Genomic DNA, 16,335 nt, shown 5'->3' on the forward strand with positions numbered 1-16,335 from the left:
TCCAACTATTGATGAAAATGATGACGAGGAAATAGATTTTGATGAAACTCAACCGGATGATGATACACCAACTAGTCCTGCTCCTGATGTTAACCCAACTAGTGATAACCCTGCTAATCCAAATGATGCCCCATCTGAAACTCCTGTTACTATCCCTACTTTTTCTAGACAACCTAGCAAACGGACGGAAACATCTCTCGTTTGGCCTTTTTTTACTCAACTAATTCTAGAAAATAAGGCTAAGTATAAAACTTGTGGCACGAAGTTAGTTTTTAAATATTTTGGATCGCGGGGGGATGGGAACTTTGGCTAGACACATATTGAAACACCCTCAAGATAGAGTAAAATATCTTCATCTGAAAGCTTTGGCCGAGGGGAAAAGTCTACCTACTCCTAGTCAGGTTGACCCTAGTACCGGTTCAAATCAATTTTAACCGGGAATTAACACTATTACCGGTGGTATTTTATATTATGATCCAAAAAAAGATCGGGAAGAATTGGCAAAAATGGTAATTGTTATGTGTTTACCCTATAGTTTTCCTTCTGACCCTAACTTTGTGCATTATATTAGAAAAAAATTTAATCCTACTTATAAAGATTTTTCTCGCACAACCGTAAAGAGCGGTATTTATAAATATAAACATGAATATGAACAATATTTGCGCTGTTTATTTACTCATATAAATTGTCGTGTTGCTATTACAACTGATATTAGTAGAAGTGGTAACGACTGTGATTATCTTACTATTACCAGTCATTGGATTGATGAGGATTGGATAATGCAAAAACGCATTATTTCTTATAGAATAATTAATTCACGTTACACTGCGCAGTTTATTGCTAGCACAATTACAGATATTTGTAGATATTTTTTCATTAGTGATAAAATAATGTCAATTTTAATGGATAATGCTACTAGTAACACAAATGCTATAGCCTTGCTTACCACAACGTTAAATCCTGCATTTAGTGACATTTTTCATGTTAGATGTATTTGTCATATTTGCCATTTAATTATGGGTGATGGTATGAGAATTTTAAATATTGAAATTAAAAAGGCTAAAATGGCTCTTAACTGGGTTTTTTATTCAAACCGTAGAAGTAGACTTAGAGAATATTTTAAAAGATGCGATGAATTTAGCCTAAGAGAAAGAAAGGTTCATAAACCTTGTCCAACTAGATGGAATTACATGTATAAAAGTTTGGTTGTTACATATGAATATAGAAACCCCATTAACTCAACATTTAATGCACATGTAAGTGATGATGTTGAGCACCTTACAAATAGGGATTGGGCTAATGTTAAAATACTTGTAGATTTTTTAGAAAAATTTTATATTGCTACAAATGAATTTTCTGGGCAATATTATCCTACTATTTCTAACTGTTTAGTTTATATTGCAGAACTTGCAAATTTGTTTGCTCATTTTTCAGAGGGTGGGAAAATTTATAAACTTGCTATTGATTCTATGAGAAAAAAGTTTAAAAAATATTTTTTTCCTATTCCCCCTATTTATGGTGTTTCCGCTTTGTTAAATCCTTGTATGAAATTAGGAGGTTCTCATTTTTTGTATGAAACTGTTTATAATAGTTTAGCACTTGAAGATGAGGAATTGTCTCAACTTCCGGAAGCAATAACCACAATTAGAATAAATGCTCAAACTATTTTTAATACTTATCAAGTTGCATTAAATCATGCTAGACCAAATGTTCTAACTCCTTCTTCTTCTGATTCTCAATCATCTAAAAGAACTGTAGGAGTAAGAGCACTTAGTGCTTGAGCGGGGTTGAGGGGTTCTAGTAGTAGTGATTTTTCACAACTAAATGAGATTGAAGTTTATTTGTCGCAAGGAATTGAGGAAGTGAATCCCGACGGCTCCTTTAATCTTTTGGAATGGTGAAAGGACAAAGAAAAATACTTTCCGGTTCTTTTAAGGATGGCCCGAGTCATTTTAACTATTCAAGATTCAATAGTGACATCAGAGAGCGCTTTCAGTCAAGAAAGACTTCAACTCGGTGATTATAGAGCATCTATGAGGGAGAGCTTGGAAAAATCAGTGTTTTTCAGAGATTGGATCCGGTCGGAAAGAAAAAATTTTGGACTTGCTGAATCACAACCAGATGAAGACGAAGCTTACGAAGAAATGCTAGCTGAACTTGCGGAGGATGTTGCTTCGCCCGGAAGTGGCGATGACCAAGCTACTTTTTCTCCACCACCAACGACAATTCCTCCGGACCTTGATAGATTTATGAAGTTTGTAAGAGATACCATGTAACTTGTATGAACAAAAATTAGTATGTATTATGTAACTTATATTTTGGCACATCTTGATTAGTTTTTTTTTCTTCTCAATGGTGGTATTAGCACCTTGTTGTGCTCATTCCATAGGGGGATGAAGACTAAGAAAGATATTGTCATATTTTTTAATGCTATAATAAAATTACAAGGCATATCTTTTTACAATATTTTTGTCCTTAGACTTAGATATTATTTTTAACATCCTTTTGTCTCTAATTTCTATTTATTTTAAATTTTACAAGGCATTACCTTAGATATTATTTTTAACATCCTTTTGTCTCTAATTTTTATTTAATTTTTTAAAAAAAATCTGTTGGGCCCACTTAGCCCATTTAGCCTGCGAGCCGGGACTATTTAGCCCGGGACCAAACGGTCCCGGACCCGGGCCGGTCCCTACAAAAAGACCGTTTAGCCCGGGACTATTTGGTCCGTTTAATTTGGGACCGGCCCGGGACCGAGACCGTTTGGACCGGACCACTTAGCCCGTTTAGGCTTGGAACCGGCCCACTTGTCACCCTTATTTAAGCCCTTCAGGGATTTTCATATAAATTTTGTTGTCTAATGTGCCATACATGTAGGTTGTGACAACATCCATCAGAAGCATATCAAGTTTTTTATGGACTGCCAAATTTATAAGATACCTGAAAGTGATTACATCCACCACAGAAAAATATGTCTCCATATAATCAATGTCAGGTCTTTGCGAAAATCCTTGTGCCACAAGTCGTGCTTTATATCTAACGACCTCATTTTTATCATTTCGTTTTCGCACAAAAATCCATTTGTATCCCACTGGCTTTATTCCTTTAGGTGTTCGGACTATACATCCGAATACTTCACGTTTTTCAAGTGATGCTAATCTTTCCTGGATAGCAAGTTCCGCCCGCATTTGAAGGCTAACTCTGTCTTTTCATTTTGTCCAATCATTTCTCTGTCTACATTCATCGACAGATCTTGGTTCAAGATCCTCATCTTGTTGCATTATCTCAACAACAACATTATAAGCAAAAATGTTGTCGACAATAATATTATTTCGGTTCCACCTTTTTCACGTAGAGACATAACTTATTGAAATCTCTTCATTCTTATTATTTTCAGGTACCTGGACCTCCTCTGAGGTCTTATCATATGTTATGTCACGGGGCTCTTTTTGAGAAATTGCCTCCATATTATGATCTCCTAGATTTTTTGCTCCTTTTCACTTTCGAAAATTTTTATCTTTAAAACCAATTGGTCTACCACGTTTCAAGCGTGGCTTAGACTCATTTGTATTTATAGATTGCCCAACCGGAACATCAATTAGAATAGGAGCATTAGCAGCTGGAATATGTGACTTAGTCACCCTTGGTAGGTTAGTGAATGCATCTGGCAGTTGATTTATAATATTTTGCAAATAAATTATCTTTTGAACCTCGTGTTCACATTGATTTGTTCGACGATCTAAATGAGATAGTGATAATGCATTCCAATCTATCTTTTTTTGCAATTGCTTATTCTCTACCCCTAATATTGGGTATACTGATTCATCAAAATGGCAATCATCAAATCTTGTCGTAAATAAATCTCCAATTATAGGTTCCAAATATTTTAGAATAGAAGGAGATTCATACCCAACATATATCTCCAATCTTCTTTGGGGTCCCATCTTTGTGCGTTATGGTAGAGCAATTGGAACATATACTGCACATCCAAATATTCTAAGATGGGAAATATTTAGCTCTTGACCAAAAGCCAATTGTATTGGGGAGATTTTATGATAATTTGTGGGTCTGATCCGTACAAGAGTTACTGCATGCAAAATAACATGTCCCCATGCTGAAATGGAAAGTTTTGTTCTCATAAGCATTGGTCTAGCAATTAATTGGAGGCGTTTGATTAATGATTCCGTTAGACCATTTTGAGTATGAACATGAGAAACTGGATGCGCAATTGTTATCCCAGTTGATATGCAATAATCATTAAAGGCCTGGGACGTAAATTCATCAGCATTATCAAGACGAAGTGTCTTAATTGCATAATCTGGAAACTGTGCTCTTAATCTTATTAATTGAGATAGTAACCTCGCAAAGGCCAAATTGTGGGTTGATAACAAGCACACATGTGACCATCTTGTAGATGCATCTATCAAAACCATATAATATCTGAATGGTCCACATGGAAGGTGTATGGGTCCACATATATCACCATATATGCGTTCCAAAAATGCAGGAGATTCAACTCCAACTTTAATTACTGATAGTCTAATAATCAGTTTTCCTTGAGAACATGCAGCACAAGAGAATTCTTTAGTTTGAAGAATCTTTTGATTTTTCAATGAATGGCCATGTGAATTCTCAATTATTTTGCGCATCATATTATAACAGTGATGGCCTAACCGGTCATGCCAAATAATAAAATCATTAGTAAACTCCTTGTTTACTATGGCATGTGATTCAACTACACTAGTACTAGTGTAGTATAATCTAGAGGAAAATACGAGAAGCTTTTCAAGCACATACTTCTTTTCCGCTTTTATTGTAGTAATATAGAGGTATTCAATCTTTGCTTCATTGGTGGTCTCAATATGATAGTCATTTTGGCGAATATCTTTGAAACTCAACAAGTTTCTTTGAGACCTACTACAATATAATGCATCATTAATAACCAATATAGTTCCTCTTGGTAGTAATACAGTCGCTTTTCCAGAGCCCTCAATTAATTTTGTACTACCAGATATTGTTATGATATTGGCTTCTTTCATAATTAAATAAGAGAAATATCTCTTATCTTTTAATATGGTGTGCGTCGTAGCACTATCCAGAAGACATATTTCTTCTTTATTATTCATACGGCCAACTGAAGACTGGGAAGTTTTCATATTCTTCAAGAAGTTTTCATATTCTTCATAAAGAAAAAAAAATACATCATAAGTAATATTGAAAAATTTAAGAACAAAAGAAACTACATTTAGGAAATTAAATACTGACAACATAAAAAGTTTTATTCAAAACATGAACTTCATAAAATAAATACCTTTATTCTTATAATGTTTCCCAATAATAAGTCGTCAGTTATGATGCTCAAAAAAGTCTCCAGCTTCTAAACGAGTAATATCTGCAAGGCCTTCAAAAATATCATCTTTATAGGCAAGGTTTGATTCAACTTTATTATGATTATTCATAGGACCTGCCTCAACATTATTTTGAAAGGTCAAGTGAGTCTCAACTTTATTTTATTTTTATTTTATAGATGCTTGATAAAGTTTGACAAAATGTTCAGGTATACGACAAATTCGTGCCCAATGAATTTTTATACCACATCGGTGGAAAATATTACCTTTGCCTTTTGAAGGATTATTCTGAGAACCCTTATTGTTCTCTTGTTTACAACGACCACCACCATGGCGATTATTATTTTTCCCCTTTCCACGTCCACATATATTTATACGGCCACGATAATTATTTTATCTTTTTTCAGACTTTGGATCTATCGTTCCCAGATTCGCTTATGGAAATGGAGTTGATCTAGTGGGGCGGGCTTCATGATTTTTCATTAAAAGGACATTATGTTGTTCAGCCACCAAAATGCATGAAATTAACTCAGAATATTTCTTAAAGCCCTTTTCACGGTATTGCTGTTGTAACACCATATTTTAGGTATGAAAAGTGAAAAGAGTCTTTTCCAACATGTCCTCATCATTCATAGGTTCCCCACATAATTTTAGTTGGAAAATTATTCTATATACAGCAGAATTATATTCACTTATGGTCTTATAATCTTGTAGCCGTAAGTGCATCCACTCACGAGGAGCTCTTGGCAATACTGTGGCCTTTAGGTGGTCATATCGTTCCTTCAAACTAGTCCATAGTTGAAATGGATCTTTCAAGGTTAAATATTCACCTTTTGATCCTTTATCGAGATGATGGCGAAGGAAAATCATGGTTTTCGCCTTATCCTGAATTGATGCTTCATTTCCTTCTTTAATAGTGTCGCCAAGACCTTTAGCGTCAAGGTGAATTTCAGCATCAAGTACCCATGGTAAATAGTTATTCCCAGAGATGTCAAGTGCTACAAATTCAAGTTTTGACAAATTTGATATAGTGAAAACTATCATAGAAAATAAGTGAATTAGAATGATAAGAATTATTATCAATGAAAAAAAATCAATGCAGAATATAATCGTGTATTAACATTCTCTATATAATTGTTAGAACAAACAATTATGTGTAGTGCGATGATGAATTAGTACTTAATATTACACACAAAAACTTTAGACATGTAAGTATATTTTCAGAGAATAAATAAGTTGAAGTATTCTCATTAATAGGTACTAGTATATTTTGTTCTATTTAGAAGACGTTTCAATAAGTTAAGTAGGCATAAAACCAGTTGATATCAATTCTGCCAAGTTTCAATATTGAATATGATTCATCTAATAGTTAAGTCATTAATTAGTTTGTACACTTAGGTGATAAATTCATTGAAGATACGTTTAAACCTTTTGAAATTTTGCTAGACGGATTAATTAGTCTAATCATGGTAATTCAATTTAATACTTATCTATTTATGTGTATGTTTAAACTTCTTCGTAGATTATATAAAAAAAAAAATAATTTAACCGAAACTTATTGTTTTCATACCAAGGCAATTATTATAATCATATTCAAAACAAGTTATGCATATAGTAATTAAATTGCAGGTTAAAGAAGATCCTAGTAGAAACATTATAAACATAAAAATGTATACCTGAATTGGAAAAGAAATTAACTCTCTCTTTTTGGAAGAAGATAAAATTCGAATGAAGCAGATAACATCAGTTGGTTAGAATTTCGTACGTGCTGATAACGTATTATAAATTTATAGCGCCAAGAAATATAGATAAAACTTTTCTTCTATCAAGTTGTATTCAAGTCTATCTTATTGATGTCTTTTGTAGAATTAGAAACACCGTATATATAGTGTACAATTTACTTGAGAGTTACAAGATATTAAATTAATGTAATAAACATATTCATGTATATCCAAAATGGTTCATGAATGAGTTGTTGGACATTCACAAATTCAATGTATTCATAACAGTATAAAAATTTATTAAAATTACAACAAATAGTAGTATATAAGGGCCCATACTAACAACTTTAAAGATTAAACCTATAAAATTTAAATCATAAATTCGCATTCGCCTCCAACCTCCCTTTTTTTTCCTTTTCTTGTAGTGTCAATTAGAAGACCATAGAGTTTCGATTATGTAACCTACCGGTAGTTATTACCCACACGTGTCAAGAAGCTGAAGCAAAACAATGTTATTTATAGCTAAAAGACTAATATGTACGCCATCTTTGGTTAGGGAAGGAGGAAAGGCGTAGGATATACACGAGAAAAGTATTACAAATTGTAAAAGCAAAACCAGTTTGAAAACAGCGGGTAACTAATTGATTGCTTTTTTTTAACTTTTTTTGAGTTCAGTTACAATGGCCTTTCAAACAATCAATGAGGAGAAAGTTGAGTCCGGGTGCCCCCCATCGTTATTATTTCAATAAGTGATTCTCCTACGAACTTTCTCTTTGTGAATGGAGCTTTCTGATTTTACTTTGACTAAGACAGGCGATGGACCACTATGTGTGATATTGCCCTGAATTTTATAAAAAGATCTTTTGCTTTTTGAGTAGCTTCTTCATTATGATAAATAGCGCAGAGTTTAGCGTTTACCTCTAATTCTTTCTTCCTTTTTCTTTTTCTTTGTCCTTCTCTCATTTCACGCAATTTCCTTTTTCCTCCTGTAATTTCTCCCTTTCAAGTAAAAGAAAAATGGTAAATTAGAGAAACATAAAGTATTTATATTAAACATCAACACACTCATAGACAACAATGATATCAACTTTTTTGCAGCCAATAAAGTACGTGGTCTTAGGCCGCACGCAAATGGCAGGATGTACAAGCGCGAATCTAGTTGTCGTCGAGCTGTTGTAATTTGGTTATCAGGGAGCAACATACATGGCCCATGTCACAATAACGTAATGCCACTCAAGCTCTGAGTTACCCCCCTCTTTTCTTTACTTTGTTAAAATTTTCATTTTATTCTTGCTTTAATAAGCTCCTAATACTTGTTTATTCAGTCAGGCGCGCATTTGCTCTTACTTTTTGCCTTGGATTCTGGGGGTTCCCTTTCTCACATAGAACGATCACTTTCCTTTCACAATGCTTTCCTGAAGTTGTTCACGAATCAAAGTGAAAATATCCTTTAAAGTGTCGCATTCTCTTTTTTATCTGAAGCAATTTATATCAGATTAAGATTTGCCAAATGCTCTGAGATTATGCAATTAATCTGAATAAGTCATAACCCCATTCTCTTCTCAAAGTATTCAAGCAATTCCAAAAGAGACGAAAACACACACATAAACGATAAAAGCATAGGCCACCGATTACCATTTATACATGTGTGCCATTCAATAGGCACTATGCACATTGATAATTGTCATTACAAACACTGGTACCATAAAATATGCCAAATACGGAAATGGAAAGAGACTCCAGAGCCTGAGTTAGTACAAGACTGGCAAAACATTCTTCAAAAATGAATCTCGTTGGATGACTATATGTATCACATTGGTCTTGAGAAAGAGACCAACGCTTCGACATAAATGCTCATATAATATTTTTTCAAATATATGTACTGGTATTGCAAGAATAAATTTCTGCAAATAAACGGAAACGTAACAATCCATAGCTGGTCTCACGCCAGAAAATCACTGCTAATTTTCTGTACATAGATCTAGAGCTAGTCGTGGTATGCTACATCACATGATCGAGAAGTACACTAAGGGACTCCAATATTAGCACTGGAAAAAGGATCTTATCAACTAACCAACTATAACAAAATTGGAAAATTGATCCTAGTCATGAATATAAGAATCGATACTTTGACATTACTAACCTATATGTTAATTGAGATGTACTATCCTATATATCATCACAAACAGAAGGCAGGGGTGTCCGCTTCACAAAAATGTAGAGAATTCCTCATCAGGTTGTAACAATAAATCAGACTATCGCTGTGGGATGCATAAGCGAGTGACCTTAGCATCATTAAACTTGGTCATCCTCTTGTTTGTGGAAGTCCGGACTTTCAAGTCGTTTGACAACACTTATATTTGTTCTGTTTCCTCCTCTAGCTGGATGAAGTCGTGTTCCTATATTGCCAAACAGCCTATAAGTTACCCATTTGAGGCTCACTAGGAACTTGACGAACAAACTGCCCTTTCACTCTGGGACGCTGCTCTGCAAGTTTTTTCCTGCTTTCATATCTTACCTGCGACCAGACACAAAGGAAAAATGATGGATAAGCAATGATAGAACCATATGCCACCAAATTTTACATCCTTCACACATGAAAGTAAAGTGCCTCTGTGATCATTCATCAAATGGCCAGTGGTCTTTAACTGCTAACAAAAGATTGTTCTATTTATCTGGATTAACTGTGTGCCAATAAATCTTGTTGATATCTGCTCCCTTTTCCATTGGTTAATTATGATGAGAATTGTGCTGATAGTCTTTTGTTGTTTAGTTGGGATAATTTTCTAGATGATTCTGTGACCAGTTCATCTTAAGATGAAGATTATGATAAATCAAATACAAGACAAAACATTTGTTAAAAAGATGTTGGACCTGACGTACCTTCTTTTCAAAGCATCTGTCTTTCCGCTTCTGGCGAAATTTTGTAAGAGCTGCTTCTCTTTGAGATCGATTGGAGTTCCCATCAGGAGTGTGAGAGCTTTCTTCTTTCCAACACTCTGCCGGTGTTTTGACTATTGGAAGTGAGATGTTTCCATTGCTTCCATAACTCAAATGAACCTGGTTTAAAGCACCATTGCAGCAACTGCTATTTGTACTTTGATCGGTTGCAGAGGGGAAATATCGACAATCAGTTGTAGGTTCAGACTTGTGCCCTCTTTTGCCCTCATTGTTAGTTGTGGAAGCACTGTTGTTTTGATCACTCTGTGAGTGCACTTTCTGAGAGCTCCTACTTTCACAATTTAACGTAAGGAATGGATTCGCTTGATAGGAAGATTCCCGAGGGGTAGCCAAACCTGGACTTTGCAGCGGCGAAATGCCTGATGGCATGCGAAGTATTGGAGCTATCATGGAATTGTAGGCATTGCTTGGTCCCTCAAACCTGATACCTCTCACTGGAATAGGGAGAGGCGTCATTCTCTGCTGCGGAGAAGGATGTCCAATTTCAGCTGGTCCTGGTTCTCCGCTGCTAGGAGGGGCAAAACTGTGAGTTCTAGTCATTGCAGCACGGGCGTCTGAGTTGTAATCAATGGCATGACCAGGATACTGCTTATCAGAATCAGTTTCATAGTCCTGTTGATAATAAGTCCTAGACGACATTGACTGTCCAGACTGCATTGCCCTGTTCACATACCTGCAGGAGCATTTTCCTAATCGTTAGTTGACAATCTTCATTGGATTGGAGAGATTACATCAGAATAACACAACTCATATTAGAGAATTCAGAATGATGCTTTCACTCAAATAATCTTAGAGACTAGAGTGAAATAGAGTTTCACAAGTTTAGCGGCTCAAACTCAAGGATACGATGCCTTAAGTAACTCAAGGTCTGACAACCAAGTTATCCCAGAATTCATATTTGCAGTTGTATTATCTTAATAGATCATCGCATCTTACAGGCAGACAAATGAAAAATAACTTATTATCCTTCAAGTTGTTTAATCTCTCAAAGTTTCATGAGCTTATAATGAGGCTTTCAACAATTCAAAATACAACAATGGAGAGACTTCCTTTTCAGGCGATAAGGTATACTTTATCTTTTATTTTATTATTACTTTAATCTGAGAATAATTCCGCATCAAAGCATATAAAAGAAGAGATTATGAAATTAAGACTTACCGCGTGAAGGCTGAAGCATCAGAATGGTTCAATCTGTGCTTCTCATTTGTAAATTGATTTACAGATCCACTTGGATGGGGTCTTGTCAGTGAAAGATCCAGTTGTGTAGAAGAATCAGCCTTATTTGTCCTAACGTTGGAACAAGAACTTTTGAAATTACATTTTAGGTAATTATCGAACGCTCCGATCAAGTCAATGGCTTGTTTAGTTAGAGGAACAGGATTCTCATCAGAAGTTTGATCAATTGTACGAACATGACCCCAATTATCATCACAATTTATATCCTCTCCTCTGGTCATTGTATTCGCATCTTTTAAAGGAGCTGCACCAATTTGTATGATGGCAAAATGTTAAAAGTTTAGAACACGTAAACCTACTCCGAACTGATTCAAAAGAGCAAACTTGCTTTCAGATCATGAGATGGTTAGAAGAATTTTACCTCCAGCATCATTCTCGGACATTCTCAATCTATTACTAGATTCAAGACATAGTTCTTTCCCCAAATCTGCACCATTTGGGAGAGATACATTCCTATTTGGTTGAGTAGACTCCAGTAAGTCTTCAGTGTTCTCTCCTTCATTCTCCAACTCTGGCTTTGTGCAGGAGCTCTACATAAAGGAAACACAGTTAAAAATTTCATTCACTACAAATTATGCAGCAGACATCTCAAAAACAAATCATCCATTGGGAACTAAACTAACATTTCCACAGAAATAAATGTCCAAAAAAAGTTTCATGATAAGTTGTATTTGTGATTGTTGACAAAACAAATTCCATGATGGACAATGCATATTACCTGAGCATCACTTCCTTTCTCAATGCATTCCCGGTTTATCTGAACGCAAGCATTATAACCACTTGAATGGCTGCTGCAAGCATTGTTTTCAGCTGTGGCCTCAATTTTTTGTTGTGCAACACTTTCATCAAGAGGCCCCTGGGAACCAACACTTGCCTGAAAGGACAACATAGTAAATCAAGTTATAATATGTAGATGATTGGCACAATAATTCAGATAGCAAAAGAGATAACTGAGAAAAGAAACACGACAAGTTAGGATTATGCTTACAGCTCTTCTCCTCCAGACGTGTTGCCACAAGTTCTTTAATTCATTCTTCCTAACAGGCTTGACAAGAAAGTCTGCTGCACCTCTAAGCATGCATCTATAAACCGTACTAACTGAGTCGTTTGAGGACATCACTGCAGATAAGGAAAGAGTTTTGAGTATGAGTAAATTTGACATGCTGACAACTTTTTCTGCAACAATAGCTGAATGGAGGAAGCAACATACTTATTACAGGGATGTTCTTGCAAGTATCGTGCTCCATAATCAAGGAAAGAAGAGCATATCCAGAGATTGATGGCAGATCAATTTCTGTCAGGATAAGGTCTATGTTATGAGGTCTACCTTTCAACAACTCCCACGCCTTTAGACCATCAGCAACTGCAGCGACTGCACAAACATAAAGTTTAACGTATAAATTGCTGACCATCATAAACAAAGGTTCATAAGGCATCATCATCTTTTTATTATTCTTTTTTCTCTTTTTAACAAGTCAGAAAAAAATTCAAAGGTGATCAGAGGCGCTCTCTCTTTCTTCCTTCCTTTATTCTTTTTATTGTTTTCCATAGGGGAAGACAAGAACGCAGATATAAACTTGTTCGCATAAAGTTCAACAACATATACTAAAATGTAACAAAAACCTTAAACTGAAAAATCTACCATACACTACTGTTAGCTCAAGGACATTTGACACTTCTCCATTTCATTCTTGGGGCTAAAAAGAGTCATTCATCTACAAATAAGTACTTTATCACTTTTAATAAGAAGACGGAACTACTCTGCCAATGGTTGTTATTAACAGATAAAAGATGTAATTTCCAGGTTATGCAACCAATCAACTACCCCTCAATCCCAAATTTGTTCGGATCAGCTCTAGGAATCCTCTATATCCGCTCTATCCAAGAATCCAAATCTGTCTTTTACCACAATAAGGAAGTTCTACATAAAAGAAAATCCTTAAGCAAACCGAGTTCAAACCCAAAGATATTAAACAGATTATCAATCTGAAGTTATCTCAATCCTCAAAAGGAAAGATCACAACTTATGATTCTTAAAATCTAATCTGGATTTAGGGAATCTTCACGAATTTCCAGATTCAACATAATTCTATAATACTCTGCCTAACTTTGTCGAAAATGGGGGAAAATTACAAGCAAAGCCTTTTAATCCCAATTCCCCAGGAATCTGGGGAAAAAAACTCAATTGAATTCACAAAAACAGATCTTCATTGCAATTTAGCAAGAAAATTGTCATCCAATTCGAAGATTATTCGAATAAACACGTTTATGAGCTTAGATTACTCAAATCCACTTTAAATTTTCAATCTTTTTTCCTCAATTCTCTGTTAGGAAGGAGCCACTATTAGCTATAACTAACTAACTAACTCAACCGACAGCCTAACAAAAGAGAATTGAAAGAAACTATTGCAAATTCAGAAAGACGGAAAGGGAACACCAACCTTTATAACTGCATTTCCTAAGAAGGGCAGTAATAATCTGTCGCGTAGAATCATCTGCTTCCACTAACAAAATTCTAAAAACCATTTTAGGCAAAAATCTTTCCCACCTCACAATTGAAGAAGATGCTGCTGCAACCCCTGTTTCCTTATTGTTTTCACCCGCCTCTGTTTCTGTCTGCAGTTCCATTTCATCTGTCCCTATAACTTCCATATCATTTTCGCTGCTGACAACAACTTCACCCATTTTCTTCAGTTCTCACTTTACTTATTACAAAATCCTCGTACTTCTTGAAAGTGGGGGAAAAACAAAATAATAGTAAAGAAGCACTAATATTGGTGGTGAAGCTAGAAAAGAAAAAAAGTTATGTCACATTTCTCAGACTCTTTACCACTACTAAAACAATCTTGAAAAAATATCTGAAAAATTAGTGGGAGAGTTTGATCTAAAGGTGGTGAATTAAAGTACATATGTTTAACCGCCTAATATCTAATGGTCCAAATTGATTGAAATTATAATAGTGGGTCATAAAATATCTAGAAGAGTCATGTGTATGGCCCGAATTGGCCACGTTGCAACTTGCCTCAGAGATCAAAACGTAAGGACCCATTGGCCATTGGCTTTGCTTTTTTTCTCTTTGGATGAAATTGAATTTTGGTTGGTGCCCCTTATTTTACTCTATACTATTGCTTAAAGAAATAGATTTTCTTTGATATTTTTTAAGTGGGTCCCAATAAAGAAGATATTTTCATTTTTTGGGTGGAGAAATTAGGATCTCATGGATATGAACTCGACACGTGGATAGTCCACTTTTAGATCTTTTCATTTGTGGTTTCGAAGTTGTCAAATGCTATCTTTTTATTCGATAAAAATTAAATACTTTCTTTTTTCTTCATTTTGTAACGAGTGGAGAAGAAAGAGTGTTTGGGAATATTAATTAAAAGTCTACTGACTACTGGGGCTATTGGCGAATGGCGATGTAATTACTAATTAGTTGGGGAATCGCATAATCTAAGAAAAGGTTCTTGGATTCGTGGTTATTGGTAGATTTCAATTCACCCATTAATTACGAGAATGTCCTTATGGCTACATACGTGGCAGCAGATATTTGTGGCACTTTTTTCTTTTTCTTTTCTCTTTTTTTTTAAAATTTTTTTGAGGAAATATGCTTATTCATTCTTAAGGGGGAAAAAAGAACAAAAATATCTTTGGTTAGATTTCAACGGTCAACCCCAACTCACATAAGATCAAACTACAATATTTAGCGGGCGTTTGGACATAAAAATTACTCTGTCCGTTTTAATTTATGTGAACTTATTTTCTTTTTAGTTCGTGTCAAAAAGAATAACATTTTTACTCATTTGAAAATAATTTACCTTTATGCAATGATTTATGGTCACACAAAATATATGTGCATCATTTTACACCACAAGTTCAAAAGTCTTTTCTCTTTACTTAAACACCGTACCCAGTCAAATGGGTTCACATAAATTGAAACGGAGGGAGTATAATTTTTGAAAAAAAAGTAGTATTTGAAGTTAAGTTGAAAAATAATATTTTTGAAATTTGAAATTATGTTTGGACATACATTTGGAAAAAAATATTGCAGTTTTGTGAGTTGGGAAACAAAAATTTCTGAAAATTTTAAAAAATTCATTTTCGAAAAATTTTCAAAAACTTGCGGACAAACACATTTTTTAAAGAAAAAAAAATCTATAGTCAAACGGGTCCTTAGATCGTAACTCCATTTCTTTCTAGATGGTTGTACACTTAAGAAAGTGCATTTAGGGGCAACTCACATAATATTACGGTTAAAATTTACTTACTTTTTGGTGTTTATAATAACTCAAGGAATACATGATATATGTTTTTACATACTTTCTTATCACTAAATTATAGTAGTTAACTAATATATACTCAACTTATTTTATGTCTTAATCATAATAAAGTAATGTAGTTTGGTAAAAATACCAAGTATGTGTATATTTTGTTTACAGAATTACAGTCCCGATTTTTATATCATGCCATTATTATTTAGAAAGAAATGAATTTTAAATATCTTAATGGGCATAGATTTTTGTCTTCTTTTGGGACACAGAATAGTATAAATATCTTTCAAGATTTTTAATTTAGTGGTGGACATTGCAACTACATTTCTTTCTCTCTTTTTCTTTTTCATCAGTTTTCATATGTTACAGTACTACATTTTAAAAAAGTGCACGCCCTGGCCACCAAACAACCTTATCCAATCAGAGAAGCTTAGCCTTTCCTTTAAGAATTGGGTCACCATTATTCTAATGTTGGCTAGGGATTGTGGTACCCTCAATTAACCCAAAATAATGTGGATTAATCTGTGCCAGAAATTAAGGACAAGCTTCTTTCATCATCACCATTGAAAACTTTACCATTAAAAAAAGGGAAGACTAAAATATTTGGTGTCTTTGGTATTACATTTATGTAAAATACTGGGTGCGGATAAATGTTTTTTGCCAAAATATATCATCCCTTATCTAATATAGTCTAACCCTCTCTATAATAACCCCATTTGTTCCGATATTTTTTGGTTTTTATAGTGAATGATTGTTATACACCTATAACAACATTTGACATTTAAATTTTTTTGGTTGTTA

At 34.5% G+C, this 16,335-nt stretch overlaps 1 protein-coding gene and 1 long non-coding RNA gene across 3 annotated transcripts; one reads left to right on the forward strand and one right to left on the reverse strand.

Annotated features, from left to right (window-relative positions):
• Positions 1-7,974: 7,974 nt before the first annotated feature.
• LOC107780647 (uncharacterized) lies at positions 7,975-8,580 on the forward strand. Its single transcript, XR_012708709.1, has 3 exons — positions 7,975-8,089; positions 8,168-8,292; positions 8,395-8,580. It is a non-coding gene; the product is annotated as an uncharacterized LOC107780647 (long non-coding RNA).
• Positions 8,581-8,980: 400 nt separating this feature from the next.
• Positions 8,981-14,189, reverse strand: LOC107780646 (two-component response regulator-like APRR5). Of its 2 annotated transcripts, XR_012708708.1 has the most exons (9): positions 13,708-14,096; positions 12,477-12,638; positions 12,255-12,385; positions 11,985-12,140; positions 11,628-11,796; positions 11,189-11,510; positions 10,366-10,703; positions 9,953-10,256; positions 8,981-9,587 (listed from the first exon to the last, which is right to left on the reverse strand). XR_012708708.1 is itself a non-coding variant. In XM_016601205.2 (8 exons), the coding sequence occupies exons 1-8, from the start codon at positions 13,949-13,951 to the stop codon at positions 9,486-9,488; spliced, it is 2,037 nt and encodes a 678-aa protein (XP_016456691.1). In that variant the 5' UTR covers positions 13,952-14,189; the 3' UTR covers positions 8,981-9,485. The 2 variants fall into 2 exon arrangements, 1 of the variants encoding a protein (XP_016456691.1); XM_016601205.2 differs by having other exon boundaries at positions 9,953-10,703; positions 13,708-14,189.
• Positions 14,190-16,335: the final 2,146 nt, after the last annotated feature.

The sequence above is a fragment of the Nicotiana tabacum genome, chromosome 4 (genome assembly GCF_000715075.1).
Source record: "Nicotiana tabacum cultivar K326 chromosome 4, ASM71507v2, whole genome shotgun sequence".
NCBI classification, from domain to species: domain Eukaryota; kingdom Viridiplantae; phylum Streptophyta; class Magnoliopsida; order Solanales; family Solanaceae; genus Nicotiana; species Nicotiana tabacum.

Excerpts from the sequence above, each read along its gene's own strand:
- LOC107780646 (XM_016601205.2), bottom strand. The coding sequence starts at position 13,951 with ATGGGTGAAGTTGTTGTCAGCAGCGAAAATGATATGGAAGTTATAGGG. Across the intron at positions 11,797-11,984 it reads AGAAAGGAAGTGATGCTCAG|AGCTCCTGCACAAAGCCAGA; the intron begins GTAATATGCATT and ends TCCTTTATGTAG. Across the intron at positions 11,511-11,627 it reads GTCCGAGAATGATGCTGGAG|CTCCTTTAAAAGATGCGAAT; the intron begins GTAAAATTCTTC and ends AAATTGGTGCAG.